At 36.3% G+C, this 26580-nt stretch overlaps 5 protein-coding genes, 1 long non-coding RNA gene and 4 other non-coding genes across 13 annotated transcripts; 7 read left to right on the top strand and 3 right to left on the bottom strand.

Annotated features, from left to right (window-relative positions):
* Positions 1-578: 578 nt before the first annotated feature.
* Positions 579-2664, top strand: LOC142552131 (uncharacterized). Its single transcript, XR_012821687.1, has 2 exons — positions 579-891; positions 2409-2664. It is a non-coding gene; the product is annotated as an uncharacterized LOC142552131 (long non-coding RNA).
* Positions 885-2594, top strand: LOC142552129 (protein HAIKU1-like). Its single transcript, XM_075661767.1, has one exon. The coding sequence runs from the start codon at positions 1167-1169 to the stop codon at positions 2163-2165; it is 999 nt and encodes a 332-aa protein (XP_075517882.1). The 5' UTR covers positions 885-1166; the 3' UTR covers positions 2166-2594.
* A 1114-nt stretch (positions 2665-3778) lies between the features above and the next one.
* LOC142552127 (acetylornithine deacetylase) lies at positions 3779-8351 on the top strand. The gene is made up of 10 exons (XM_075661765.1): positions 3779-4249; positions 5338-5582; positions 5724-5832; positions 6208-6346; positions 6443-6500; positions 6580-6597; positions 6699-6821; positions 6975-7128; positions 7214-7247; positions 8010-8351. Exons 1-10 carry the CDS (start codon positions 3920-3922, stop codon positions 8117-8119), a joined length of 1320 nt encoding a protein of 439 aa, XP_075517880.1. The 5' UTR covers positions 3779-3919; the 3' UTR covers positions 8120-8351.
* Positions 8352-9662: 1311 nt separating this feature from the next.
* On the top strand, positions 9663-9748 carry LOC142552469 (small nucleolar RNA snoR14). The gene has a single exon (XR_012821797.1). It is a non-coding gene; the product is annotated as a small nucleolar RNA snoR14 (small nucleolar RNA).
* Positions 9749-9832: 84 nt separating this feature from the next.
* LOC142552464 (small nucleolar RNA Z101) lies at positions 9833-9927 on the top strand. The gene has a single exon (XR_012821793.1). It is a non-coding gene; the product is annotated as a small nucleolar RNA Z101 (small nucleolar RNA).
* A 350-nt stretch (positions 9928-10277) lies between these two features.
* Positions 10278-10431, top strand: LOC142552473 (small nucleolar RNA snoR2/U65). Its single transcript, XR_012821801.1, has one exon. It is a non-coding gene; the product is annotated as a small nucleolar RNA snoR2/U65 (small nucleolar RNA).
* A 33-nt stretch (positions 10432-10464) lies between these two features.
* On the top strand, positions 10465-10551 carry LOC142552467 (small nucleolar RNA snoR77Y). Its single transcript, XR_012821796.1, has one exon. It is a non-coding gene; the product is annotated as a small nucleolar RNA snoR77Y (small nucleolar RNA).
* A 648-nt stretch (positions 10552-11199) lies between these two features.
* Positions 11200-15092, bottom strand: LOC142552126 (uncharacterized). Of its 3 annotated transcripts, none has more exons than XM_075661763.1 (9): positions 14805-15092; positions 14399-14526; positions 14216-14287; positions 13907-14052; positions 13685-13799; positions 13520-13600; positions 12974-13131; positions 12420-12507; positions 11200-11416 (listed from the first exon to the last, which is right to left on the bottom strand). In XM_075661763.1, exons 1-8 carry the CDS (start codon positions 15067-15069, stop codon positions 12456-12458), a joined length of 1017 nt encoding a protein of 338 aa, XP_075517878.1. In that variant the 5' UTR covers positions 15070-15092; the 3' UTR covers positions 11200-11416; positions 12420-12455. The 3 variants fall into 3 exon arrangements, with proteins under 3 accessions (XP_075517878.1, XP_075517877.1, XP_075517879.1); XM_075661762.1 differs by having other exon boundaries at positions 12991-13131; XM_075661764.1 differs by lacking the exons at positions 11200-11416; positions 12420-12507; positions 12974-13131 and adding an exon at positions 13138-13333.
* Positions 15093-16919: 1827 nt separating this feature from the next.
* LOC142552125 (uncharacterized) lies at positions 16920-19958 on the bottom strand. 2 transcript variants are annotated; one of them, XM_075661760.1, is made up of 3 exons: positions 19630-19958; positions 17296-17622; positions 16920-17221 (listed from the first exon to the last, which is right to left on the bottom strand). In XM_075661760.1, the coding sequence occupies exons 1-2, from the start codon at positions 19823-19825 to the stop codon at positions 17303-17305; spliced, it is 516 nt and encodes a 171-aa protein (XP_075517875.1). In that variant the 5' UTR covers positions 19826-19958; the 3' UTR covers positions 16920-17221; positions 17296-17302. The 2 variants fall into 2 exon arrangements, with proteins under 2 accessions (XP_075517875.1, XP_075517874.1); XM_075661759.1 differs by having other exon boundaries at positions 16920-17622.
* A 1949-nt stretch (positions 19959-21907) lies between these two features.
* Positions 21908-26461, bottom strand: LOC142552124 (septin and tuftelin-interacting protein 1 homolog 1). The gene is made up of 3 exons (XM_075661758.1): positions 26306-26461; positions 22664-25328; positions 21908-21970 (listed from the first exon to the last, which is right to left on the bottom strand). The coding sequence occupies exon 2, from the start codon at positions 25302-25304 to the stop codon at positions 22743-22745; it is 2562 nt and encodes an 853-aa protein (XP_075517873.1). The 5' UTR covers positions 25305-25328; positions 26306-26461; the 3' UTR covers positions 21908-21970; positions 22664-22742.
* Between the last annotated feature and the right edge of the window lie 119 nt (positions 26462-26580).

Raw genomic sequence — 26580 nt, 5'->3', positions numbered from 1 at the left:
TACAATTTTTGTATTCAAATTATTTACGCTATTATCCATGAATGTAATATTTTATCAAAATCAAGTTCATCTTTTTAAATGGCCACTTTAGATAACTCTTGAAGATAATAACTAACGAGTAGATCTCATGTGAGACGGTCTCACGAATTTTTATCTATGAAACGGGTCAATCCTACCGATATTCACAACAAAAAAGTAATATTTTTAGCATAAAAAATAATATTTTTTCGTGTCAAATAAGATATTCGTATCACAAAATATGACCCGTGAAATCTTCTTACACAAGTTTTTGCCATAACTAAAATAAAGCGAGAGAGGTTTCAAATCCATCATGCAAATAAATACGTGAAACAATTTTGTGATGTATAAGTTATTTTTAACGATCTAATCACGCATATAAATTCACGAAGTAATTTCAAAAATATAATTTAAATTACATACACGGCTATAAATTATTTCATTCGAAAAGTATATTAAGAATTTATTTTAGTACCGTCACACAAATGAGGCCGAAACAAATAGGCTTTCGGGCCCATATTGAATTGTTTCTATTATTTGTCCAGTACTCTCATACAAACTGGGCCATTGAAGAGGTGACCTAAAATAAATAAATAAAGAAGGCCTTTCCGGTCCATTGTTAATTATTTTTAATTAAAATAAGGGCCGGGGTTCCCTTTAATTAATTTTGTGCTGCTATCGCCTGCTCCTTTGAGGGGCCGCCGGGGGAAACCACATGTTCATACTTTTTTAACTAATAAATAATCGATTTTCATTCTCTTTGTCTTCCACTTTCCCGTTGACCAAACGCCCTTCACCATTTTCGTTCTAGATTTAGCTTAGCTTCTGCAAAATCCACACGGAACTGGAGTCCATTCTTCCACGGTGCAAGGAGTAAATTTCCTCCCCCCTTCGATCTTCAGCTGGTTCTATTTGTGTTTTGTTCTAACTAGTCGTAGTTGATATTATTTTTCTTGGTCGATTTTTGGGATGTATGGGGATCAATAATTTGACGGGTTCGAAGGGTTTCTTGGTTTTTAGGTGATAAAATAAGATCTGGGTTAATTGCTGCGCCTTTGGGATGATTTGATGCACTGTTTCTGGGAAGTAGTTGTTTTTTGTTGAAGAAAGAGGTCGATTTTTTATGCGCTTGTGCTGTCTGAAAAGCTATGGATAATTCCAGCAATCAACAAAATAGCAGGCAGGCTGATCATCTTGGGGTAAACAAGTTTGGTAAAAGCATTAAGAAAAGTCCGTTGCACCAACCTAACTTTGCCACCCCTTCCAGGCCGCAGCCTCAGCCCCGTGTCTATAATATTAATAAGAACGATTTTCGAAACATAGTTCAGCAGCTCACAGGTTCACCGTCCCGAGAACCAATCAGGCCTCTACAAAACCAACCTAAACCCCCTAATAACAGGTTACAGAGAGTTCGACCTCCACCTTTGGCGCCAACTAGTCGACCTCCTGTCCAAAGTCATTATCATTTACGGAACCCGGTAGCACAATTACAGCCTTCGGCACAACTTCCTAATGCCAACAACTATATGAGACCCCCTCCTCCTCATCATCATCACCACTTTGATCGGCAACCTTCACCAACCGCATGGTTGCCCCCAACCCCTACCGATGTTTGGACCAATACTACCGAGTCTCCTATATCTGCTTACATGCGTTACCTTCAAAATTCTATCATGGACCAGGATCCCCAGCAACCCCAATCTCTGCGTCCACCGTATCCACATCCTAACCCTGGTGTGCCTCTGCTACCTTCTCCAAGAATTAATGGAGGTCCACACCTTCTTGCATCACCTAGATTGAATGGCCCTACACCGCTTCTTGAATCACCTCGTTTGAATGGTCCTCCACCAACTTTTCCTTCACCTAGGATGCATGGGGCTCCTCCCCCTTTACCCTCTCCAAATTCTCAATTTCTTGTGCCTTATCCTACTGGCTTCTGGAATCTGTTGTCACCTCGTTCACCTTATCCTCTTCTTTCTCCAGGCTACCAGTATCTTCCCCCAATTTCACCGGGTTTCTCATTCTCGTCCGCTAGCCAGTCTGGGATTTTGGGTCCTGGGCCTCCACTACCTCCCTCCCCTGGTTATGGTTTCCCTCTATCACCTTCTGGATTTTTCCCTTTTCCAAGCCCGAGTTGGAGGGAGTAATTTGCTCCAAACATTTAGTACTGACATCAGATTAAATAAATGAGCTATGTGATGCTGCTATATTTCTTGATGCTGATTCGTATTCTTCCGCTGATACTATGTTGATAATGCAAGGCAAATGGGATGCAAGTTACCCTTCTTGTAGTATACAGCCTTGATTCTTTGCCATTTTGTTGTTTGTGTATACTGCCATGTTTGGCATTTGTATTATTTAACAGCTGTAGTTGTCTATTTCGTCGACAGGTTTTAATTTAGGCAATGACATGAGATGAAGAGACCGCACAACTGGTTCTTTTGCTTGGATAGATCTTTAGCATGTAGCATGTAGGATTATAGAAGTTTCAAATTCTTGCAGGCTTTCTGATGTAGATTGAACCTTGTAGTTCTCATCAATGCTTTTTGGCGCTTTAGCACCTGTTCTGTTATTAATGTAACGTGTCTTTTTTTGTAAGTTGTGAATTCTTGCTCCTTGTAGTGATATTATGTTTGATGGGCATTACAGTGATGTGTAGCAACAAATAATGACTGCATTTGAATAATGATACTGATTGCTTGCTATTTTCTCAATATTTACACAGTTGAATTTTCAACAACTTCTGGATTTGGAGCTTTATTTTTATCTCTTTTCCTCAATTCTTGAGATGGGATTGAACATTTCCTTCTCTTGTTTGTGTGTGAATGCGGTTGGTATTTTCTCATCTTCCGCGCTGGCATTATTGACTATTTCGCTCTATTCTTTCCACCACGCGTTTGGCTTTCTGCTCATTCGCTCATTGTCCATAGGTATTACTAGAAGTCTGTATGTATGGTATTTTAAAAAGTCCGAAGAGAATTTTTAGAAAAGAGCACATAAGCAGAACCAAGAAATGAACATGTTATAATAATAAATGTAATTTTAGGAATTAAGACAGTCAAACACACGGGAATTGGACAACTGGAGATGTTAATAAATGTAAATTTAGGCATTAAGAAAGTCAAACACACGGGAATTGGACAACTGGAGATGTTAATATACAGATACGTCATAGAAACAGAAAATGATGTGTGAGAGAGATAGAAATGCTTGTTCTAAATGTATTTTTTTTTTTCATATAATAATAATAATAATGAGCCCAGGCATAATGTGGCATAGTTTCTAAAGCAAATCTCTGAATTTTATGTGAAATTAGGAGGAATGATTTTTATAATTTATGAGGTACGAGAATACGATACAAATTTGAAGACCTCGGTCAAACCAAATAGCAGTATAACCATTGGTGTAAGCCAAAAACCAAGTGTTGGTAAAATAAATAATTAAGGTGGCCTAAAAATAGTGATAAAAACAAAGTGGACATAAAATTTGAGAATTGCAACCATTTTCTGGGTGTTTTTACAAATAAAAATAAAAAATTGGAAGAACCTTCGGAAGCAGAATTAAAATATTTCGAATTTCTTGTTTTTATATATAAAATAAATTAAGTTAAAATACTTAGAAATTAATTGTGTGTAAATTTTTTTTTTAATTTTAATCTTTATCTCTCCATTGGGGACGAGTCCAAATTCCCAAGATTATGAGACAAAAGAAATGATGACATGGATAGGCCCACGCAGTTACCTGTTTTTTAACATTTCTCGAGCTTTTCTTGGGAGAGCCAGAACTTGAATTTCACGGGTAGAATAAGTCAGCGTGAGTTGAGTTAAAGCCCAAAGCCCAATTTTTTTTTTTTTTTTTGTGCTATAGTTGAGTTGGCCTGCTTGGAGTGTACGCAGCGGCTATGGCGACAGCAAGCGTCGAGCACACTCTTGGGGACCTGAACAAGGATTCCTTTATCGCTCTTTTGGGGAAGCTGATCGGAGAGTCCAAATACGTGCAGAACAACCCGCCGGAGCTCATCCCGGAGGAGGACAGGATCGTCAGGCACGTGCTTGATGTCCTCCGCCCCTTCAGCACCGCCACTGGCGGCGGTCCACTTGTCCTGAACCACGTTACTTACAAGCCCAACAGAGGGAATCTCATTGTTGAGTATCCCGGGACTCAGCCCGGGAAGATCTTGTCTTTTGTTGGTATGCACATGGACGTCGTCACTGCGAACCCTTCTGATTGGGTACGTGTCGCATTTCCAGTTAGCTGTAGTTTTCAGAATCCTGTGTTTTCACTGATTTACGTGTGTCCCTTCGTTTTATTTCCTTGTTATGTTTTTTGTTTGTATCATTTGATTGATCGAAAGGGACGTTATTTTTTGTGCTCTTTCCTGTTGGGGTTTTACGACCTCTGGAATGGTTTTGCTATTGATTATCCTGCTAATTTTCGGTTCTTTAAGTAAATGAATTGCTCAACTTATGGAGACTGGAGAGTGAATATTTGTATTTGTGATTGCAAGTATGAAGAGAATGAAAGTTCTTCGTGTGTGTCCGATTGGTAAATTGAGTTTAGTATGATGTGGTGCAATTTTTAGAATTTGAAACTCTAGACCAATTTTGTGCTTTCACTGATTTTAATGTGCTTCTCGTGTTTTTCTATGGATATTTTGCCCGTGGTGCTGGATTTTATAGTTTTATTTATTTATTTTTGTTTTCATGTTTTGGTTGATTGGAAGGAAATGCTATTTTTAAACTTTGTACTTTTTGGTGCCGATGGTTTTTTGAATGCTTTGCCTGTTTCTTGCCTTTCTTCATATTATACGATGCGGATATGTGAAGGCAGTGAAGTATTTGTTGGGATTTAATTTTCTTACGATTAGGACAAATTCATTTTGAGTTTAACTCGTATTATCGATTTAGGACTTCAAGTTCCATCTATAATTGAAAATGTGGACAATTTGTTGTTCTAGGCTGATATTTGTTACCTCAAAATTCACCTTTTGTGTGATTAGAGTAAAATCATTGCTTTGAACGCTCCCATCTTTTGAAAAATGCTATCGATTATCGGTGTAAGAATCAAGATGTATTTTAACAAATGCTAATTAAGGTAACTTTTAGCTAAGTTTCAAAAGTGGAAGGAATGATCTTTTTCCTTGATTAATCAGGAAATCCTTTCTTCTTATTTAGGATGGATTATGGATTCTATAAATAGTTAAAAAGAGGAATGTGCTATATAAAATTGGAATCTGCAGCTATTTGGATGTGTTGGTGTAATCAATGGGCAAATGTTTCCTCTCAGATCCTGTTGTAAATTTGTATTACTTTTGTGCAGGATTTTGATCCTTTTTCTTTGAGCATTGAAGGAGACAAACTCAGAGGGCGCGGAACAACTGACTGTTTGGGGCATGTTGCCCTTGTGACTGAACTAATGCGGAAGCTTGGGGAGTCAAACCCTACACTTAAATCCACTGTGGTTGCAGTATTTATTGCTAGTGAAGAGAACTCATCTATTCCTCAAGTTGGAGTTGATGCATTAGTGAGAGCTGGATTACTTGATAAATTAAAGCATGGACCATTGTGCGTTGCATCATCCTAAGTATTTGAATCCACGTGCCACGGATATTCGACCAACCCAATGATCAATTCTAGAACTAAGTGTGTTGATAGGAAATTCAAATGATGTCGCTGATAAATAAGTGGTTTTGTTTCTCCTCGCAGGTTTTGGATTGACACCGCGGATAAACAGCCATGTATTGGTACTGGTGGCATGATACCATGGAAGCTTCATGTTAGTGGCAAGCTATTTCACAGTGGTCTAGCCCACAAGGTACTTCCTGTTAGAGTTTTCTTATATAAACTCATTTGAAAGGATTAATATGATAAGACTTTGCATGAATGTGTTACCTTTGCTCTGTTTCATGATATCGAGTGATAAAAGTTACTCTTTTGTTCATAACATCATCGTTGTTTATTTAGCAACTACTCAGTGTTAGCTCTCTATGGTTTCGAATTTGATATCGTAATTTTATCCTAAAAGGTATCTGTTAAACAATGACGTCCACTTTCTGAAATGAATCTGAAATTATAGCTGGATCGCGTAATTACGTTTTTTCTAGCATTTGAGATATGTTACGCTAATACCACGATTGCATATTATATTTCATATTACTTTTTTTGTCTTTTTCTTACTGAATACCTGCAGGCAATCAATCCATTGGAGCTTGCTATGGAAGCTCTTAAAGAAATTCAGTCGCGGTTTTACAAAGACTTTCCACCACATCCAAGTGAAAGTAAATATGGCTTTGCAACACCATCAACCATGAAACCAACTCAGTGGAATTGTAAGTTCTCCACCGTAAAACATGGTACCTGGCGTATCTATAGTTTGTTTGTCTATTATGGGGCCTTTCTTTCCTAAGTCACTATATTAATGACAGATCCAGGGGGCGGCATCAATCAGATTCCAGCCGAGTGTAGAATTTCTGGAGATGTTAGGTTGAATTTAAATTCGAGGCTATTACATAATCTTTATCACATTGTGATTGACATCTGACAATTTACTGTACTGTCTCAGGTTGACCCCATTCTATAGGTGGGTAGTGCACATTTCACTATTTATTGAAATCCTTGAAAGCTTTTAAACTTCATAAAAATTGAAAAAGAAAAGAATTCCTAATAGATTCTTCATTTCAGTGTAACTGATGTGATTAATAAGCTTGAAGAATATGTTGATGACTTGAACACCAACATAGAAAAGCTGGACACTCGAGGGCCTGTTTCAAAATACTGTCTACCTGACGAGAACCTCAGGGGAAGGTGCTTAACTGTCTCTTTCTTCTTTTTCCAGCTGGCTGTTTGTAAATTCATGTATCACAGCTCAAAATTGAAAACAAATTAATTTTGTTCATTTGTCGTTTTGGTTCTATTTTCTTTGGATTCTTGCCTATTCTTCTCTCTTTCATTCCGCAGAATTGCTATAAGTTTTGACGAAGCAATGTCTGGAGTAGCTTGTAATCTTGATTCTCGTGGTTTCCACGTATTATGCAAAGCTACGGAAGAAGTTGTTGGGCATGTAAAACCATATTCTATCACCGGTAGCTTGCCTCTCATACGGGAATTACAGGTATAATAGTTCATTATGCGAGTTTTTGGGTTTTGGAAACATGTGATTTTCTCCACCTCATCTGCATTCTTACGTCTTACTGTAGGATGAAGGTTTCGATGTTCAGACTTCTGGTTACGGTACGATTCACTCACTGCGTACAATATTTTTAATATTTTCTACTATTAGTTGATATCCTGCTACGATCACCTTTATGTATATCCTTTATATTTGTCTTCAGGAAAGTCCCTGACAAGAAATTTCACTATTAGTCTGTGATTTTGTAGTCATAAATGATGATGGTTGGTAGGTTCCATAAGTAAGCAGTTTATATATGAAAATTGATTGCTATGTTTTTAATGTAGCGAGAGCGAGTATGACTGCGTCTATATTTTTAATGTGGGTCAAAGTAATAATAGTTTTGTATGGGGAGGACTGTGGAAAGTTTTGACATTGTCTTCAACATTGAAATCGAAGGTCGATATCTGAAAACCCATTCATGTAGGCCTGTGGCTAAATTTCAAACATGGAAATTAATTGAAAGCAAATCAGAAAATGGTGAATTCACTTGCCCTTTTTATGAAAAAATTGAATGTTAATGAGCACAGGTGAATAAGCTGTGTATGCTCATCGAGGTGCAAGTATTTGTGTTGCTGATACCCCTTATTTACCAAGTAACCAGCCTATCTTCACCATATGGATACCTCTATTCAAGATACCAGATGCATCTTTCTGTATAGTAATTTTAAAGAAAATGAAGATTTCCCAGAAAAATCTTCATACAGTGTCGGGCTAGAAAGGTTAAAGCTGAGATGCGTGTAGGGGACACAGTATACTTGTACCATATTTGTTGACAAAGACAAATTCACGCATTCATTAACAAGATTCGGTGAAATGTGCAGGTCTAATGGCGACGTACCATGCCAAGAATGAGTACTGCCTGCTTCCGGACATGTGCCAAGGATATCGGGTCTTTGTTAGTATCATTGCACAGTTAGAAGATGGAATCTAATGAACTAGACATCCCGTGCTTTCGGAATAAAATTTTAAATTTTTGCAGTTACCGTGCTGTCAACCTGTGTTTTATATGATGATTCTTGTGTTCCAAAATGTTTCCAATCAAATTAGTTTGTGTTTGCCCAATATTTTTGATTTGCGGACGTGTGAGGTGCAAAAATGCATCGATTTGTGTAAAAACAATGAAAATCTAACTTCTAAAAATCACGACGATTATGAACGCTAAATTTGACCGTTCGTTATAGTTTCTTAAACTCATACAACATCAAAACGAAAGAGAAGACGATAGGAAGTGATGAAATAAATTCTCAATATGATTGTGTACCAACGAATCAATAAAATATCACAAAAACATAAAAAAAATATAACAAGATAGTGTTAGAATATATACGAGAATGCTAAAATATTATTGGAAAAACATGAAAAAGCTTGATTAAATTTATGAGAGTTCTGCAGGGAGTTGCCTGAAGTTGTGCGAGAGATTGTTGTTTTCTTTCTGTGTTGGCCGATCATTTTTCTTCCTAGCAACTGTGCGGTTTTTTCTTCCACTCCTCCATGATCCATGTTCTTCCGTTATTCATCTCATGATCTCTCTTTTTCAGCCCATGATCTTCTCTTCCTTTCAGCGTCTCGTGATCAGTTTAAATCGATAAGGATTGATCTGCTATACTTGATGCGCTGTATGATTTAATTTGGACACCTATAATTAAATGGACTCTCTATAATTAAATATTTTAGCTCAAACAGTTTGTTCTTGCATATCTCTACTGGTTACGTTATATTTATCCAAATTTTTCTTTTTATAAGAAGTAGATAAGGTTAAACTTTTCTATAGTAATAATATAGTTTTGGAAAAATATAGAAAGTGTATAAATGCTTGATTCTTGAAAATTAAAAAATATATTATAATTCTTTTAAGTGATTGAGATTTGAAATTTAATTTGTAGCTTTTTAAAATTATTTTAGAAAAAATAACATACATTAAGCACGGAAGAAAAATAAAGTTTCAATTTATTAAGGAGAATTAAAAAAATCTGATAAATAGGAATAAGAAATCTGACTGGCTTCACGATTTGAAGAAAAATAAATTAAGGAGCAAACGGAAAATTACAATTTTTCAAGGGTAGAATTATAATTTTACACAAACCTTAACTATATATACCCACCCAATTAGGGTTTGAGACGCCGTCGCCATATAAACAAAATAACCTTTTCAACGATCTAGGGTTTCTGTCGTGCGTTCTCTATATATGCTTGAATTCTTCTTCCCATTTTTCTCTGCACTTCTTCAAATTTCTAAATTGAAAAAAAAAGATATCTTTTCTCTTTTGTTATGGTTGTCCATTTTGTTTTTTGCAATCAAGTTTTATTTGCCATGACGAAGATTTGAAATTAGTGCCGGAGATGTTTCGTCGATGACGGCGCTTAATACCTCTAAGAAGTTCTGAGCTTTCACATTTTTTTTCAGCTTAATTACTCTTATTAATTTTTTTACAATACATTAATGACGATTAGTTGTTTTTAAATTCTTCAAATTGGCGAGGTGATGATAGATTTCATGAAGTCTGTCAATCCACTGATTAAATCCTGATGTCAACAGTGAATCCCGACAGGTTCTGATCGCTGCTGCCTTTCCTCCATCTTCGATTGTATAATTTTTTTTCGAACCAAAATATCAATTTCAATTTTTAATATATTTTTATGCGTAAGGAAGCAAAGGATGAATCTCATGTGACAATGGGTAATTTGCGGCTGAAATATGAATTATTGATGCTAAATCACCTTGGAGAGCTGATGCTTCCTTACCTTGATAATTTCATTTAATCCGGTAATCTTTTGACGTCAATTTACTGGAAATATGCAGTTCTGTGTAGTCTCGATGACTTAAATCTCTTTCAATTTTGTGTTTTCATCGCTTAACTAATTTATGGCAACGGACCGATGCTTATCGTCTTTGGGCTGCGTAGGCATGAAAAGTCTTTCCTTTTCACTGTTATGCTGCTCTACGTGATGATGTGATCCCAACAGTATTGAGTTTTGTCGTCAAAATTAATTTAATGAATTTATGGGATTTTGATTTGGAGATGATATATATTTTATTGAAATTATTTTAACTTTTTTTTTCCATATGTTTTTTGGGATTTTTCATTCATGGTCCAATGCCACGTCGCCTATAGCTGAATATCGGCAATGATAGGCGATGCTTTGATTGGGCCGAAATCAATTAAACAATTTCGCATGTTGATAGGAATCTGCAGATTGATTATTTTCGGTTCATCTTCGGAGCCGATTTGTGCGATTACATTCACTTGAAATTAGTGTTTTTTTAAAGTTAAACAGAGGCCAATGAGGATCATTTGTTGATTTTATCTGGAATTACCGTCTGAAAATTTACTTTGATGTAAGATCGACTATCTGAGGCTTTGCTTGGTTTTTGTTTATTTTTAGAAATTCATATTGTATGGTATCGATGTCGGTGGAATGCAGGCAGGGAAAATGTTTTGTCTTGCACAGTTTGATTTTATAATGAGATCTGTTTCCTAGTTAATTAACCGGTCGGATGGGCTTGACAGCTTTACTTTTCCCGTGAGCAATAGACTACACATTGCTGCTGCACCAGATAGAAGAATACTAGAAATTGTTAAATCATCAATTATAAAATTGTGACGGAAAGATATAAAACACGGTAACTTATCATGCTACAAAATAAAATAATAAAGTTGTTAACTTGTTAAACATTTTAGGGTCTTGAAAAGTAAATCTCTAAATCTCTAGCAAGCACCTTATTTGCTCGAGAGTCGAGACAAGACACGAGTTTATATTCTATTAGCGATGGTCTTGGAAAAGAATCCTTCTTTTTTTTAATCAGAATCCTAGAATTTTAAGTGCGCGCACAATTTTTTGGTGTCACGAGTGACTTGAATTTTGAACCGAAGGAATGTTACACATCAATGTCAAAAACTACAGTTCACTATGTGTTCCAAATTGGAGTGCTAATTCTCTTTTCTTTATCTGACCTCTCCTTCTTAACCTCGTGCGACAGGTTAATTAAACTATAATAATAATAATCCACCCTTCACATAAAGAATACATTTTATACCATACCAATATGATTACTGAAATAAAATTAATAAATAGTTTCATCATGCAAAATCCTTTAAAGATCAAAATCACCAACTAGGAAGCTCGACTTCTCGCTTCCAGCTTTGCGCATTAGTGGATGAATTAACGTTTTCCTTCAACTTTGATAGACTTCCCCTTCTTTTTCTTGATGCGCTTAGGGAACCTTCAACTGTGAAGAGAGGTAAAGCCACAGATGTCAGACCAAAGAAATCCATTGATGCAAAAAGGCAAATTCTATCGTGAACAAAATATAATATAATTTGCCAAAAAAATTCATAACAGATCATTCAATCTTCATAAAGCTATTGATTCTAATGGTCAAAGTGGGCATATAATCCTATGTTTGGAGGGCAGGAGGGCAGAATTTGTGGACCGAAATAACAGGATCTGCACCTTGAACCATGATCAATTCTCAGATTTAACAAGAAAGTATTCGTCAACAGTTTCTGACAGAAAATAGATATATATCTGTGGCACCCATCCACCGGAAATGATAGAAATGGAGCATTTCTAATCAAGATCTCAATGTTGAAAGATGACCAGGTGATAGCCTTCACTTGGAACAATTAACCGAGTCATAGTTTGCCAACCAGGTTACTCATAGATCTAACCATGGTAAGCATTCACACTAGTTCATGTGAGTGTGACAAGATACTTGAAAAGTGAGGGAACTGTTGAGCCATAACAGGCCTAACTGTATCGTACTAGAAAAGAGTTAATGGACTAGGGAACAATTAAATAGGTTGCATATTCATGGAAACAACAATGATTTAGTTCCCCACTAATAATAAATTATATTCTGCATATGCACAGTCATCAGGAAGTAGTATAGTTTATGGGAACTGCCAGATGCACAGAAGCAAATGAGCAATCACTTCCTTTACTGTGAGCATCAGCTTTGAGTTCATGATTACATTTTTATTTTTTAGGGACATACCTCCCATGATAATAAAAACTTGGAGATCGTAATATGTCTCATTATGCACAACAATTATGCTTCCGCTCAGGATAGTGCATGTGTATCAAAACAGGCCATCACACAACTAAATAATTCTTGAAAAGCATACGTTTATGGATGCTCAACACCTTTCCCCAATAACGTATATTTGCTCAACACCTTTCCCCAATAACGTATATTTGTATATTTTCTTATATAAAATGTTAATTTTTACCTTGCCACTCCCATACCACCTTAGATTCACCCTTCACTAACTTTGGGTATTGATCAACACGAGAATCTTCTTGGACCAACTCCTCAACCTACAGAGAAAGGAAAAAAAAAAGCAGACAAAGAAAGCACACAATTTTTATGTATGACTGGAGAGAACAGAAGCTTGACGGATATGGTGACAACTCAAAGGAGAAAGCAGATTTAACTAAATGTGAATAGAAATGACCAGCTTCCTAAAATTCACTTCCATCTAAACCATAAAAATTGATAGATACAATAGATAGCATCAGAATCTATCCAATAAGGAACAAGAAATAAAAGTTAGAAAGTTTTGAGTATGGGAAGAAAATGGTACATGTTTGAGGACAATATCTATCAATGGCTTGATCATTAGGTCACACTCTTCAATTATGTATAGATCCACAATGGTGTACTTTTTAGTAAATTTTATATAAGAATAACATGACAACATAAAATTTGAAAACCAGTAGCACCAATAGAACCCAAAAATAGTTTCTGTGTGAAAACAAAGTACAAATCAAACCCATAGTTTACCTAAAAGATATTTGTACCTTTTTCCACAGAACCATATCCTTTCTTTCCTTGGGTGAGAGAAGATGATCTCGCAACCACGAGGCAGCCACCCAAGCAGGCTCACCCACATCATTTTCACTCCTAGACATCAATGGCTTCTCTTCGAGTATATCACAAACCTAAAGTAAGTTACCAGATGATTCAAAATTGTCAATTTGTAAATGCTCCAGGACAGTCTACCATACTAAAAAATGTGAAACATTTTCTCCGACTCATGGACCACTGTGGGGACTCCAAACTTATGAAATTGGGGTCCAAGAACCTTGATAATGGAGGTGATATGACTCTACAGAAATGAGTTGAGATCGAGGTGCTCTGCATCTGTCAACTTGGATGAGAGTTTTGTGAAATATGAATCCAAGAATCTTGATAATTCACGTTATGAAAAATGAATCTACACAAATGAATGAAAAGATAGAGGTGCTCTGCATCTATCAACATGGATGAAAGTTCAATTTCTAAACAGTAACAGAATAATGTCTTAATTCGGGTTGGAATGGATTATACCTCATGGTAAACTTGTTCAGCTCTAGCAGACAAGACACGCCTTCTGTAGACCCTGGATGCTATTAATATTCCTCCAATGAACTACAAACCTTGATATAATTAACAAGCTTTATCATGTAGATACTGTAATATATGATTTTAAAGCTGTGTAGTCAAATCGAATACCAATGCACATATTGGCACTAAAAGTAAAGCATGCTTGACCATCCACTTTCGGGCACGACATGACAGTGGTTTGTAATAGTTAACAATCGATTCCGGGCACTTGAACTCTACAATCCTGAGCACAGGATTTTAGATAATCAACAAAAAGTGTGTGTATATATAAATATACATTTTAAAAAAAGAGTAGCATTTCCTTCAATTAGAAACAGAAGAAATGCTTACCCTTGACTGTTTCTTCTTGTTTCTAATAGTTTACATATGGTCTCATTAGCTCTTTTTCTTGCAGACATGTAAATAGCTTCATCCAGTTTATCCTTGTCCCTTGTTTGGTCTTCATATAACTTATTCCAAAGTTCATCTTGCCCAACCTAGAAGACAATTTAGGATAAAGACAGCTGTATAGCGTTTTACTTGTTAAAGAACAGAGGTATATTTCTTTTTTAGTAGATATACTTCTAAAGTTAAAGAACAGAGGTATATTTCTTTTTTAGTAGATATAATTCTAAAATAATTTGATGAAGTGACACAAACCCAATAGCCTCTTATTCCACTGCAGGAAAATTGAGCATATGCATCACAAACACGAACTTCTGCCCATTTTGACTGCAATTTAATCAGTTACTAGTGGTGTTAAAAATTACAGGGTAAATTTGACAAATTACTAATGAAAGAGGGTAAGTTTTTAGAACGAAATGAAAGGCAATAACCACTCACAATCTTTTTGGCCGTTTCATTAATATCTCCATCCTCAACACATACCTTCCCATGCTTCCTATAGCCATGGCCACATTCCATCTTGCCATCATAACATAGCCCATTTTCAGGACAGGGATCACAGCGATCTGAGGCAAGCGATGGTTAAAAAATGCATACATGTCAGCAAAATTGTTCGCCAGCAGAAACGGGAGGAGCATTTTTCCAAACCTTGAGAGTGGATACAATGGAAAGTTGAATAATAGTTCAAATGAAGTAGATAAGTGAGCTTCTTTGTTGCCAAATATAGAAGTCCAGGACCCGTACAACGAGTAATTTATTACAATAAAAGACGAAACCGGTAGCAGAAAAAAATGCATTTTGATCAACCTAAAGAAAAGGGAAATTGAAGAAATGATAAGCGGACCTGACAGAGAATAGTCGTTATTATCGCAGAAGGGTTTTGGGTGCTGATTGATGGAGTTGGCTATGAAATTACAGGCCACCGCCACGGCGGCAGCGATGGAAACGACGGCGATCAACCGGGAGAGGTCGGCCTTCGACGAAGGCATAGACTTTAGCCATGGTTCTACACGGAATGAATTGAGGGAAGTTGGCGAAGGTTCAGGATTTTGCCTTCTTCTCGAAACATAGTTGGAAGGCATTGGGAATTTGGGGGGAAGAAGTTGCATATCGGAGGCTCGGAACAATGTTAGCTTAAAATTAGCATGTCTGATTGTAAATAAAAAAATGACCTGCAAGTTATTTTTCGATAAAAAAATATTATTTTTTATGTTAAAATTATTATTTTTTATTGAAAAAATTGACACATGTCACGTATTCGTGAGATCGTTTCATAAAATATATATTTAAAAAATTAATAGGAAACAAAACAATATCCATCTGATAAAAAAAAATTTCTACTTGTTAAACTTTTATTTAATTAAGTATAAAAAATATTATAAAACCAAATTTTAAGTTTTAGGAGACACTACGTATAAATTTCTTGGACTAGGCCTTTTCTTTTCTTTCTTGTTTTAACATTTTTTTTCTAAACACGGAACATTTGACTTTCATAGAAGGGCACATCGTTGACTTGGCAGGTCAAGAGTCCAGGGAATAAATGGCCCACGTTGGGCTGCAGAAAGGCCTACCCAACAGAATTTAAAAGTGGAAGCTACGATTGGGCCGATAGATTCTGATTCGGCCCGTTTGAATTAGGAATAGAGCTGCTAACGGTGGCAGGCCTTTTTGAGCCCAGTAGAAATTAAAATATTTATCAAATACAATTATTATTATTTTACAAAAAAGCTCTAAAATAGATATACACGAGTAACAACATGTGTGACATAATTTATTTTACTCTTTCAAAACTTCCAATTTATCATTTTAAAAATTCAAATGTGCATTTATTTATTTAAGAGAAGAAAAAGAGCAGCATTAAATGTGGCCCATCTGTAATAATAATGTTTTTCGTGTATGTTTTGAAAATACAATTTTTTACTTCCAGCTCTCACATAACATACGATCCTTGTATTGGGAAAAAAATTGATGATATCATCGTATATAACTTAACATTTGTAAAGCATTTGTTGAATATATGTGAGTTGCCGACTACTCCCTAATACAAAAACTAATATATTTGACATAAAAATAATGAGTTGAGTAGGGTTGTAAATTTGTATCATGAATTTAACATGTGAGACAATATCACAAAAATGGCAAAAACTTGTGTGAGACAGTCTCACGGGTCGTATTTTGTGAGACATGTCTCTAATTTGGATCATCCATGAAAAATATTACTTTTTATGCTAAGAATATTATTTTTTATTGTGAGTATCGACATGGTTGACCTGTCTCACAGATAGAGATTCGTGAGATCGTCTCACAAGAGATCTACTTCACAAAAATTTTTTGAGCTTGTGTGAATAATGCTTATGGATAATTTATTTTAAAAGCGATGGTACCTATATTTATTTAGAGAAGCAAATTAATTATTTTGAAATTTAGTCCATGAATTGTGTTACTGTAATTAAATTGAACTATTCCTAGTTATTGTTTGTTAAGTGTCTAATAATAATAAATTTTGGCAGGCAATTTCGAATTTATTTGCTAAAATTAAAAAATGCACCAAAAGCCATCAAACTCGACAATCGTGTACATAAAATGAAGTTTGCCTTAATAAAAAAATATATATCTGACATCAACATCAATTTCATGGTTTATATTGTTGGTATGAAAATGAATACAAGGAAAACAAACAAATTAAATAAATCAAAATTCAGTAAATAGTAATACGTGGTAAGGCTTATCATTCTGTGGGAGAGTCATCTGAATTTTGACAGCTAGAAGTTTTGAGGGTGAGGATGATATCTGTTCAAATTTAAAAAGTGGACGGATCAAATCTATTTTCAGGTTGAAGATTAACGGCCAAAGATATAAAGAGCCAAAAAACTAACATGGCTGAACTCATTGAAATATCATATTGAACAATAGATTACTTCAGGTGACTCACACTATTCATACACGAGATTGTACCTAGTAAACCATTTATCCACCTGCAAATTTATACATGAAGGTCGAAGGTTCAGTTTCGACCATAAGAAATCACTAGTCATCTGTTCCACACATTATATACATGAAGGTCAATCGTATCAAACCTACTATCTCTATTCAAGGTCAATTTTGACTAACAAATTCACTAAACATCAGAAGGCTCATCTTCATACATAGTTGCAACTTCAAGTCAATATCATTCCAGCAATAATGTTAACTCTGCGTTGAAATTTGATCATCTGCTTCAACTCAGATGATTTCATGATGATGTTCTCTTTCAAACAACACCTAGCATTCAACAAAACAACCGAGCTAATGAAAAATATTGAGGTGCTAGTATTTTACATCAGTATGCCGATTACCAGGAGGCTAGGATCGATGATTTGCTATTCCTTCTTTCCAACCTCTTTGGCTAGCCCTCAGCACCCACTTAGCAGTCAACTGTTTCTGTGCTAATAAAGCAGCTTCAGCCTTTTCTCTTGCCTCTTCACATGTTTCCATTCCAGAATTGCACTTGTCTGCCTCTTTCTGGTATTGAGATGTCATTTTCTTAGCCTCGAGTAGTGCCATATCAGCATGCTGATGCTTTTTTAAAGCTTCAGCTTCCCGCAGCTTCAATTCCTCAGACAGTAGTTCCACAAAATTCTTCTGTGTGTCCTTACTTACTTCTGGATCGTGCTTTGCACAATCTATCAGACTCAAAAATGAAAAATAAAGTAAGGTGTTCAAGATAAAAATTCAACATAGAAGTTCCAAAATTCAAGAAACTAAAGCAAACGTTACCATTTTATGGAATAATTAAAACCACCTAATGATAGATGAGGGGTTTGGCAAGACCTCTACCTTTAAACCGTGATACTCAAATTAAGGCAGGGGAGGGAAGCATCTTCGGTGCACATGAGAAAATACTGGTAAACAAGCCAAAACATTGATGCCGATCTATTCAAGACTCTAGACTACTCATTCAAAAAAAGAACTAGCATATATTAAAATCTAGAGCTTGGCAACCCAACTTATCCACAGGGCCTTCGAAGTATTGTCGACCAAAATCTAACTCCAACACAATTATTATTTAGCAGAATGACTAGCATTTGGTAATGAAGCCACAATAAAAAATTTCTTTTCTGTAAATACGAGAATCTTAATTGCCAAGGACAGTGGAAAGTTGTGAATCCTTCAAAAAAATAAGCCCGAGTTTCTAAAAACAACCTAACTCACTTTCAATAATCAATAACTGATCGCTCTTTATTGGGTGCAATAAATGTATCTACTGGTAGAGCAATCTGAACGTGGTTCTTGTACTGCAGTTCTTTCATCAAGTTGGAAGTCTTCTTCGACAAATCAGGCTATTATTAGTTTTAAGCCAAGTATGACAAGGATCTTTCGCCTCATGTTGGCTTGACAGATATAAACAATCAACAACTCCATTTTTCGCCAATGTCAAACTTTCACCTTTGGAGGGGGCAATGCATTGCCCCCTACTCCTCGCAGTTCGTATTACTACATTGCAACTAGCTACATACCTTGTTCCATGGTCTTCTTTTCTCTTCTCAATTTTAACTCATATCAAATGCTTATTTTGATGCTGCCTTGGCAGGTGATCTGATTCACATTGCTCTCTACCTCAGAGTTTATCTAATCATAGTGCAATTCAAATTGCGCATTGCATTTCATTAATGCATAACATACATTGAAATTGATTGTCTCTTTTGTTCACTATCATCTTGGCAGTGAAACTCCTCAGTCACATTTTAGTGATTTCTATTGATCAGCCAGCTGCCATCCTTATCAAAGCCCATTCTCCAGGCAAGGGCAGTCTCGTGACTCTATTTAGAAATTCAAGTTAGCAAACTCCTTGGCTAATTAAGTTTGAAGGGTTTCGGTATACCGACAATTTTTTCGGTATACCGAACTATTTTAAAAAAAATAATAATAAAAAATTATTTTCAGTATTTCGGTATATACAAAAAAAATATTCTGTACCGATACTGATTGACCAAAAAATCTTGATATTCAATGTCTACATTCCCTTTCACTTTCTTTCATTCCAAAACCATTTCAAATCGAGAAACTCTTTCTCAATCTTTCCCCTTTGTTGCCTAAAAATGAAGGAATATTTCCATGATTGAGGTGGTCCCAAAGATCTTAGAACTCTCAGAATCATAAACAAAAAGGGAAAATGTAAACTTTCTTTCTTGGGAAGGACGGTTTTGGATAGTTCACCAATAGCCATCCATTATAAAACTTGAAGTTCAAGAACTCAAATTCATCTCTAGAACTCAGATCCAGCACCAGAGCCTCAAGATGTTTTATGCCTGATTTATTTCCGGGTATGGAGATTTCGTCCGTTACTTTATCTTGAGGTTTACTGATCTCTCTTTCCCCACCAGCCGTTCAGCGGATTCGAATTCTATTAAAAATTGAGCTCAAGTTTGAGAGACTCGGATCGAGCTCCGACACTGAATTAGACTCATAAATCTCTCTGCTTCCTTTTTTCTCTCCAGTTTCGGCATTATTTAGTCCAAACAACAAGTCTTTTGTTCAATCGTATACAATTAATCCACCACAGAAAAAATCTATTCTTCCCATTAATTTCTGGAACAAAACATAACAAAAAATGCATCTATCCCAAAAATCAGTTGAAACTGATAAAAGAAGTCATATGCTGTGCAACGAATCAAAATGAAAGCAACTACCTTCGGGAGCGGAGAGAAGCTGCAGAGAATCAACACAGTCACAGTTACAGGAAGGACAGGAGGAGGAAGACGATCGGCTGAATGCGGCGAGGCCTTCAACTAAATGCCAGTACAGAGGTGGGCCAACAATGTATGCTGCTAAACACAATGCCATGATTCCGACAACTGCCTTCAAAACACCACTTCTCACCACCATTTCAGCGATAACAAGAAACGCTTTCTCCCTCTCTCGATCAATCAGTCTCGGTGAGTGTAGTAAAGTTACTGAAACTTCATCCTTCCGGCTCTTTAATTTCTTCTTGGAAAATGATTATTACATACTATTATTGGGCTTGATTGGTTTCGTTTTGTGTGGGCCTTTGAGAGTTTCTGGAATTGATCTTGGGAAAATATATATTTTTGAAAAGACAGAGTATATTTTTCGTTTGGTTTAGTACCAAAAAAATAAAATGTTATCGGGGTAAATTATATATTATGTCAATAAATAAGTTGTTAAAATTACTTTAGAATATTATATTTCGCATTATAATATGGGAGTTTGGAATGTATAATAGTAATTGAATTCTTTTTCAGTTTTCGATATGCTAATAACGCGATCGGGACATTTAAGCTAAAAATAGTAATATTGCACACCAACTGTAATTTATCGTTGTTCATCATTTTATACCCATGGGTTAGTGATGTAATTGGAATTAAACTGAAATGGATTTTGACCATCGACATTTTGTTTATATTTTTATTATGACAACCCCCCACCCCGGAACAAGTTGCAATACATAGATAGTGCAAGAGAGTTTTGAATGTTACGTGCATTTAAATCTAAAAAACCAAGTCACATTGCAGCAACAATCTTCATTCAAGATTCACAATGCCATGGGAAATTGCAAATAAAGAAGTCTTGGCCCTTCGCAAGCTTGATCTGAAACACCATCCAGGGAAATAATCAGTTCCTCCAGGTTCTTGTTTTGGTTCTTTTTTTTTTATCAGAAACTAATTCTTGTGTTGATTCTTACAGAGATGGTAGCAACTAGATATCGCTATTTCTCTGTTTACACAGAAATCAATGATAAACGATTGCTGAGCTTCTAAAGAGAATAGCAGATCATCCAGCCAGTATTAAGCTAGTGAGATCAAGTTTCAACATTGATCTGGTCAACAAGTTCCCCCGACCGCCATCAATCCAATGGGAGAAAACTGATCACTGATTTTATTCCAATCCAGTTAGCCTGATTCAATTTACGAGGGGAAATACACAATTGCTTTTTAATGAAAATGCATGATGAAACAACCTTTTTGCTTGGCATAACCATAAGTTCTAATATGATATGCAAATTGAATTCAAGAAATATCACAATTATATTATCAAATTTGAAATTACAAGTGGGCGAACAAAGCCGGATACATCAGCATTAAACGTGTGCTTCAAACTTCCAGTTACATGTGTTCCCATGCGGAAAAGGATGAACTTTTGCATGCATACGCAAACAACAAAAAACAAACAGAATAAGCGAACCAGATAAATATCTAAACAACAATGTTTTGTCATTTTGTGCATCTAAATTAAGAGATGTTATCATACAAATACACCAATAAAAAAAAAGTAACCAAATAAATACACCATCATTTTACTAATAGACGTTACCTCAGCAGATATTCCAGCATATTTGTGGCTTCCTTTTGTAACAGTCGTCGTCTATATCTGGAAGCAAGCACATGTTCTTTAGTCGCACTGGAGCAACAAAAAGCCAAAATATCCTCTCCACTGACAAAATTGATCCACAATAAAGGGAATGTTATCCTGTCATCACAGCCGTGGGTTCTTATTTGTTTCTAGAAAAGTGCAAAACGTAGAAGCTGTTGGTGCGGATTGCAAAACTAAACTGATATTTTGAAGTTCGGGTATACAAGTAAATTATAGAACACTTTCAGAAAAGAAAAAACATCTGGGAAGATAGTTTCCTAAAAGGATCAATTGCACGTAAATGCAACACAAGTAACGAAGCTTCGAATGTTAATTAAATTCCAGTCGCTGAATATTTACTCAGAAACACCACATGTAACACTGTTATTAGGAAAGAACTATCAGGCATCCGCAAAGAGAACAGTTTCTAAAGGCTCAGAATAAAAAACTGTACAACCACGGGAATTTGAGCAAATACTAACAAAGATCTTGAGCAATGCTATCTATCTAGTAATTTCTTGAATTAAAGTAGAGTTCAGCAACCGAATGAGAAATCATACAAAAAGAAGTTAAAACACCGAACTCAATTCAAACAACCTGATGGATTCCTGCATGAAGCGCAGCAGCAGTGGGTCCACCGACAAAGCGAGGACACAGTGACTGAAAACAAATAAATAAGGACTTTTTAGAACAGAAACATAAAACTGAAGTAAATATAGGCGAAACAAGAAGCTCAGCTTCCCCATGATGGATAGCAGCAGCAAAGCCTCAAAATAGCCAATAGTATAGTACAACCCTATATATACAATTTATACTACGATTCGATGTGACACTCTTAAAATAACTCAAATAAAACATTTGATGATGAAAAATTATTCCAATATATTTATACTTTGTACAAAAATTTATTGTAACCATCGCAAGAAGTTTACCCTAATCTCATGACATCCAAATGCTTGTGCAATTTTTAGCAATGACGGAGACATACACGAAAATGCAACTTGAAATAAATAAAACCCATAATAAATTACTAGTAAAACTAAATATCGTTAAAATCCATATTGACACATGAATACAAACTTTAATTTCTATATGGATAATCATTCTGAAAGCAACAAGTTGCAACCATAGCACATCATCATTTTTCACATCATAAGAAAGTTTATACAATACTCGAGAAGTGGGTCAAATGTGGCCGTATAAATGGCGCTATTCCATTCTTGAAAGAAAATTCCCGACAGTTCACTAGTGCGAGTGGTAAGCAAACATAGGCTTCTATCACATACAAAAAGAATTTATCAAGATAATGACAGCAATCATATTCATTCCTCGCATAATAAATGTGATTCCGACCTTAGAGGTTATGAATCCCAAGTTATTGAGCACCTTAACTTCATTTCGTTGATAAGATTACGGTGAGAAACTCAGAAACTCAACGTCGCTTCAAAGTAGAACGATTGTGCAACTCCAGCAACTGTTCAAGGGATACCAAAGACCATGTATCCTCGTTTTGTGCAAATACTTTTTGGTTAAGGGAGTCTACTATTATGCTTATGTTACCAAAGCCGTATATCTGGTGTCCATCCTGGGTTCTTCCAGGTTTAGGTTTAAACAAGAGACCATTCTGCTGAGCATGAATTTCAATAACTTCCCTCAAATTCATCTCAACCCCACCACCCATACCATCTGCTTGAACACCATTGCCCATGCCAGTAGAGGTCTGCTGTTGAGCTTGTACCGATGCTTTTTTCTGCGTCTCGAATTGTCTTTGTTCAAGCACCCTGAGATAACTTAAGTTCTCTTTAAGGCCTGGCTGCACCACCTCCATGCCTTCCACAGCCTGGTTCATCATGTCCAGACCAATATTAAGCCTAAATCGAACATGCTCATTTGCTTGGAGTTCGGGTGGAAGAAGTTCTTTCCAGCCAAGATACCATTTTGTTACTTCCTCAAAGTTTGGACTTGACCGTAACCAATGATACAAAACTTCTTGCCATTTATTGAAGAAGATATCCATCAGTTGTAGCATGTGATGGATAGGAATAGCAGCAGTCCATGTTCGTACCCAATAGAATTCATCAAGTTTCTGATTGGCAGGATTTATTTGCAACTCATGCATGATTACCAATAATTTTGGAATGATGTAACGAACCATCAGTTGCTCCCAACTAGCAGGATCAAACACGGTTTGCCAAGGAGACAATATGTAATAAGCAGACATATCACTAGGGTGCCAAGCATGAAGGACACTCGCCAACCTATTACGTATTGTATGATAACAATTTTCCAACTTCTGTCCCAATAAAGGCAGCCATGGATGTATCCAAGAATGAATTGGGATGGTTTCTCTGCGTGGATCCCATGAGTCTACTGCAGCGAATAATTTCGGTATGACTATGCTATCAAGTATGATGCCTAGAATATGAGGAGGTAAAAGCTCTTCCCAAGACTCCAAAAACCTAAGCATGGGTTCCGGATCTCGTGCCTGCCAAGTATTGGTCCCAGATATTCGCACAGCAGGAAACACAACTTCCATCAGCAATTGATTATACGGAGATGTGGCATCAGAGATACTCAATGAATCTTTCCCTTGAAGCAATTTCTTCCACGTGGATACCACCTCCACTTCATGTCTCGGATTTTGAAGTGGATCCCATCCCTGAAATATTCTAATAAACAAAGGAAGGGCGTATGAGCATGCAATGCATGATAAATTGCACAATGTGTAATCATCAGAAAATCTAGTCTGCAAGTCCATAAATGATGTAGCAAGTGACTGTAGCGTCAGCAATCCATTTGAGCTCTGGTCACTTATTCGGTCCAGTACACCAACTCTCTCTTCCATGTTATCGAGTTGCTTCCTTTGGCGATATGCCTCTTCCTGAAGTTTCTCCTTTTCTTTCTGCAAAGCAACCACAGTCTCCCTCTCCTTCCGCAGATCCCTATCCAACTTTTGTACATTTAGCTCGGCCAAATCAACTATCAATCTGATATTGTGCTGGAGTTCAGGCATTGGAACATTGTTTTCCCTGGCTCTTTCTTCCTCATTTATGTTCTCCAAGTTGGTCAAAACTCGAACCTGTGGTCCTCTCATGTCAAAAACCTTCTGAAAAACTTCAAGACCCTGCTCTTGCTTCTTGGCCAGCAATTCTTCGGCAGTTATATAAACTTTCTTTTTCTGTGGAGCTCTCTTCGACCAAAGCTTCTCTTTTGGGCGACCCTCTGAAGCTTGACTTAATTGAGCCAGTGGTTTTTCATCCAATTGTGGTAACACTGAACGACTAGCTTCATTATAGTCATTAAAACCCATCCCCATATTCTTAGGCCGCAGCTTGGCCTCGATGGGAGATAAAATTCCCTGCTCGTTTTTACCAAGACCGCCTCCTTTGTAACCCATTTTCTCCAGCAACTTCATCCCAATGCCCTTGGTATGCTTTTCAAAGGAACCAACATCAGATGGCTCCAATTCTCTTCTCATGGCCTGAGAAGATTTCTTAGCCAGCACGGCCTTTTCCTTTTCCCTTTCTTGTCGCAGCTTCGCACCTTCCTTTATCCTCTTTCCAAATCCAGCAGGCAAAAAATCTTCGTCTTCATCCTTGTCAGCTTCAATATGTCCAGCAACATTGTTGGCATTTTTGGAAGAGGATGAACCAAATCCAAGACCCAAACCCAGAGGTCGGGTATTATCTTCCTCAGCTGCTTGCTTATCTTCCTTGGAATTACGATCAATCTCCTGATTAGGCAAAACAGAGCCAGTCGAGACAAAATTGACAGGCCTCGTATAATCAGTCGTCTTGGATTTCCTATGTTTCTTTGAACCAGACACCTCATAATCAGAATCACTATCACCAGAAGCAAATACACCATAAAGGATATCATCTTTTGTCTGAGCTCGTTTTTGTTTGCGCTTCCCAATAAATTCGCCTCCAATCCACTGACCATCGTCGTAGTCATTATCCATACTAAACCGTTCCATTTCCTGATACTCATCCATCTTAAAACTGGTCAGAGTAGTGCCCTGTAAAAAGCGGACCAAACAAGTGGAAGGATGAATAATCATTCCAATCAATTACCTTGGGTGAATTAATGTCAGATAATAGAAAGTAGAAATAGAGGGGAAAACATTTGAGAATGCAAGTAAGTATCAGTATAAGATGTCAACGATAGAGACTTTTGAATTATTAAGTATCAAGCAATTAGAATATATCATAACATATAAATCAGAGGTCCAGCTTAGATTTAAAGATATACATGCATAACCAAATATACTGGAGGACCACGGCACCCACGTTGCATGGATATACCATAATCTTGCTTGAAGAATTTCGTAAAAAGTAATATAATGACCAAAACCCCAACTCAATGGGTTTTATACTATTGTTTCATTAACTAAGCTTGATTTGACCTTAGCCTACACACACACACACTCTCTCTCTCTCTAGCCAGGGCGAATTCGGAACGCACAAACAAAACAAGTAAGAATAAACAAGAGTTGAAAGACGGAATCCCACAAAAATCCTAGAAAACAACTCAAAACCCAAACCCCAACACCAACAAAACCACAAACTGGACTGTGAAATAGAGGGATACACAATGAAATTCTTTAAGTCCAGTAAAAAACAGAATTAACCAAATTTTCCTGGGCAAAACCGAACAGAATAAAAATTCGGTTATTTCAGTCTGTAACGAAATTAACCCAATTTTTAAGGGAAGAAAAAGAACTATTAAAGAATCAGACGTAAAAATTCATACACAATGTTTACATAATATTAAGCGAGGGATAACGAATCTTGAATTTCCACATATCTTCACTAAATGCACCTAATACGTTCCCGTAAAAACATAGAATGTGCAAAAGTGGGATGAAGAAACAAAGGAATGAATAATTTTCATTATTTTCAAACGGAACAATTCAAAAAAAAAAAACTATTCCATCACATGAAGCGTCGGATCTCCTTATATGGGAAATTAACTATAAATACAAGTAAAACTCACCTCAAGAACGAGATTCAAAGCTTCAAGAACTAGTGCAACCGGAGAAAACAAATCGGCAATCAAACAAACGTCGATTTCTCTCAGCTGTTGATGTGTGATTTCGTTCGATTCTCGTGAGAACTGAAATTGAATTTAGAATCTAGCTAGGGCAATTAGAGATAAAACTATTTATTTTCCTATGGGCTTGGTTGGGTAAAAGTTTTTTGGGCGGACTCTCGATAGCCCAAAAATTTAGACCATTTTAAAATTGGCCCTATAAATAAATTGAATTTTAT

The sequence above is a fragment of the Primulina tabacum genome, chromosome 7, assembly GCF_025594145.1.
Source record: "Primulina tabacum isolate GXHZ01 chromosome 7, ASM2559414v2, whole genome shotgun sequence".
Taxonomy (NCBI): domain Eukaryota; kingdom Viridiplantae; phylum Streptophyta; class Magnoliopsida; order Lamiales; family Gesneriaceae; genus Primulina; species Primulina tabacum.
This window is presented reverse-complemented; position numbering and strand designations above follow the sequence as displayed.

Coding starts and splice junctions, on each gene's coding strand:
- LOC142552129 (XM_075661767.1), top strand. CDS start 1,167: ATGGATAATTCCAGCAATCAACAAAATAGCAGGCAGGCTGATCATCTT.
- LOC142552127 (XM_075661765.1), top strand. CDS start 3,920: ATGGCGACAGCAAGCGTCGAGCACACTCTTGGGGACCTGAACAAGGAT. Junction 4,250..5,337: donor CTGCGAACCCTTCTGATTGG/GTACGTGTCGCA, acceptor ACTTTTGTGCAG/GATTTTGATCCTTTTTCTTT. Junction 5,833..6,207: donor ACAGTGGTCTAGCCCACAAG/GTACTTCCTGTT, acceptor GAATACCTGCAG/GCAATCAATCCATTGGAGCT.
- LOC142552126 (XM_075661762.1), bottom strand. CDS start 15,069: ATGCAACTTCTTCCCCCCAAATTCCCAATGCCTTCCAACTATGTTTCG. Junction 14,053..14,215: donor GTGGAATAAGAGGCTATTGG/GTTTGTGTCACT, acceptor ATTGTCTTCTAG/GTTGGGCAAGATGAACTTTG. Junction 12,508..12,990: donor ATATGGTTCTGTGGAAAAAG/GTACAAATATCT, acceptor CTTTCTCTGTAG/GTTGAGGAGTTGGTCCAAGA.
- LOC142552125 (XM_075661759.1), bottom strand. CDS start 19,825: ATGGTGGTGAGAAGTGGTGTTTTGAAGGCAGTTGTCGGAATCATGGCA. Junction 17,623..19,629: donor GCTTCTCTCCGCTCCCGAAG/GTAGTTGCTTTC, acceptor TGAGTCTGATAG/ATTGTGCAAAGCACGATCCA.
- LOC142552124 (XM_075661758.1), bottom strand. CDS start 25,304: ATGGATGAGTATCAGGAAATGGAACGGTTTAGTATGGATAATGACTAC.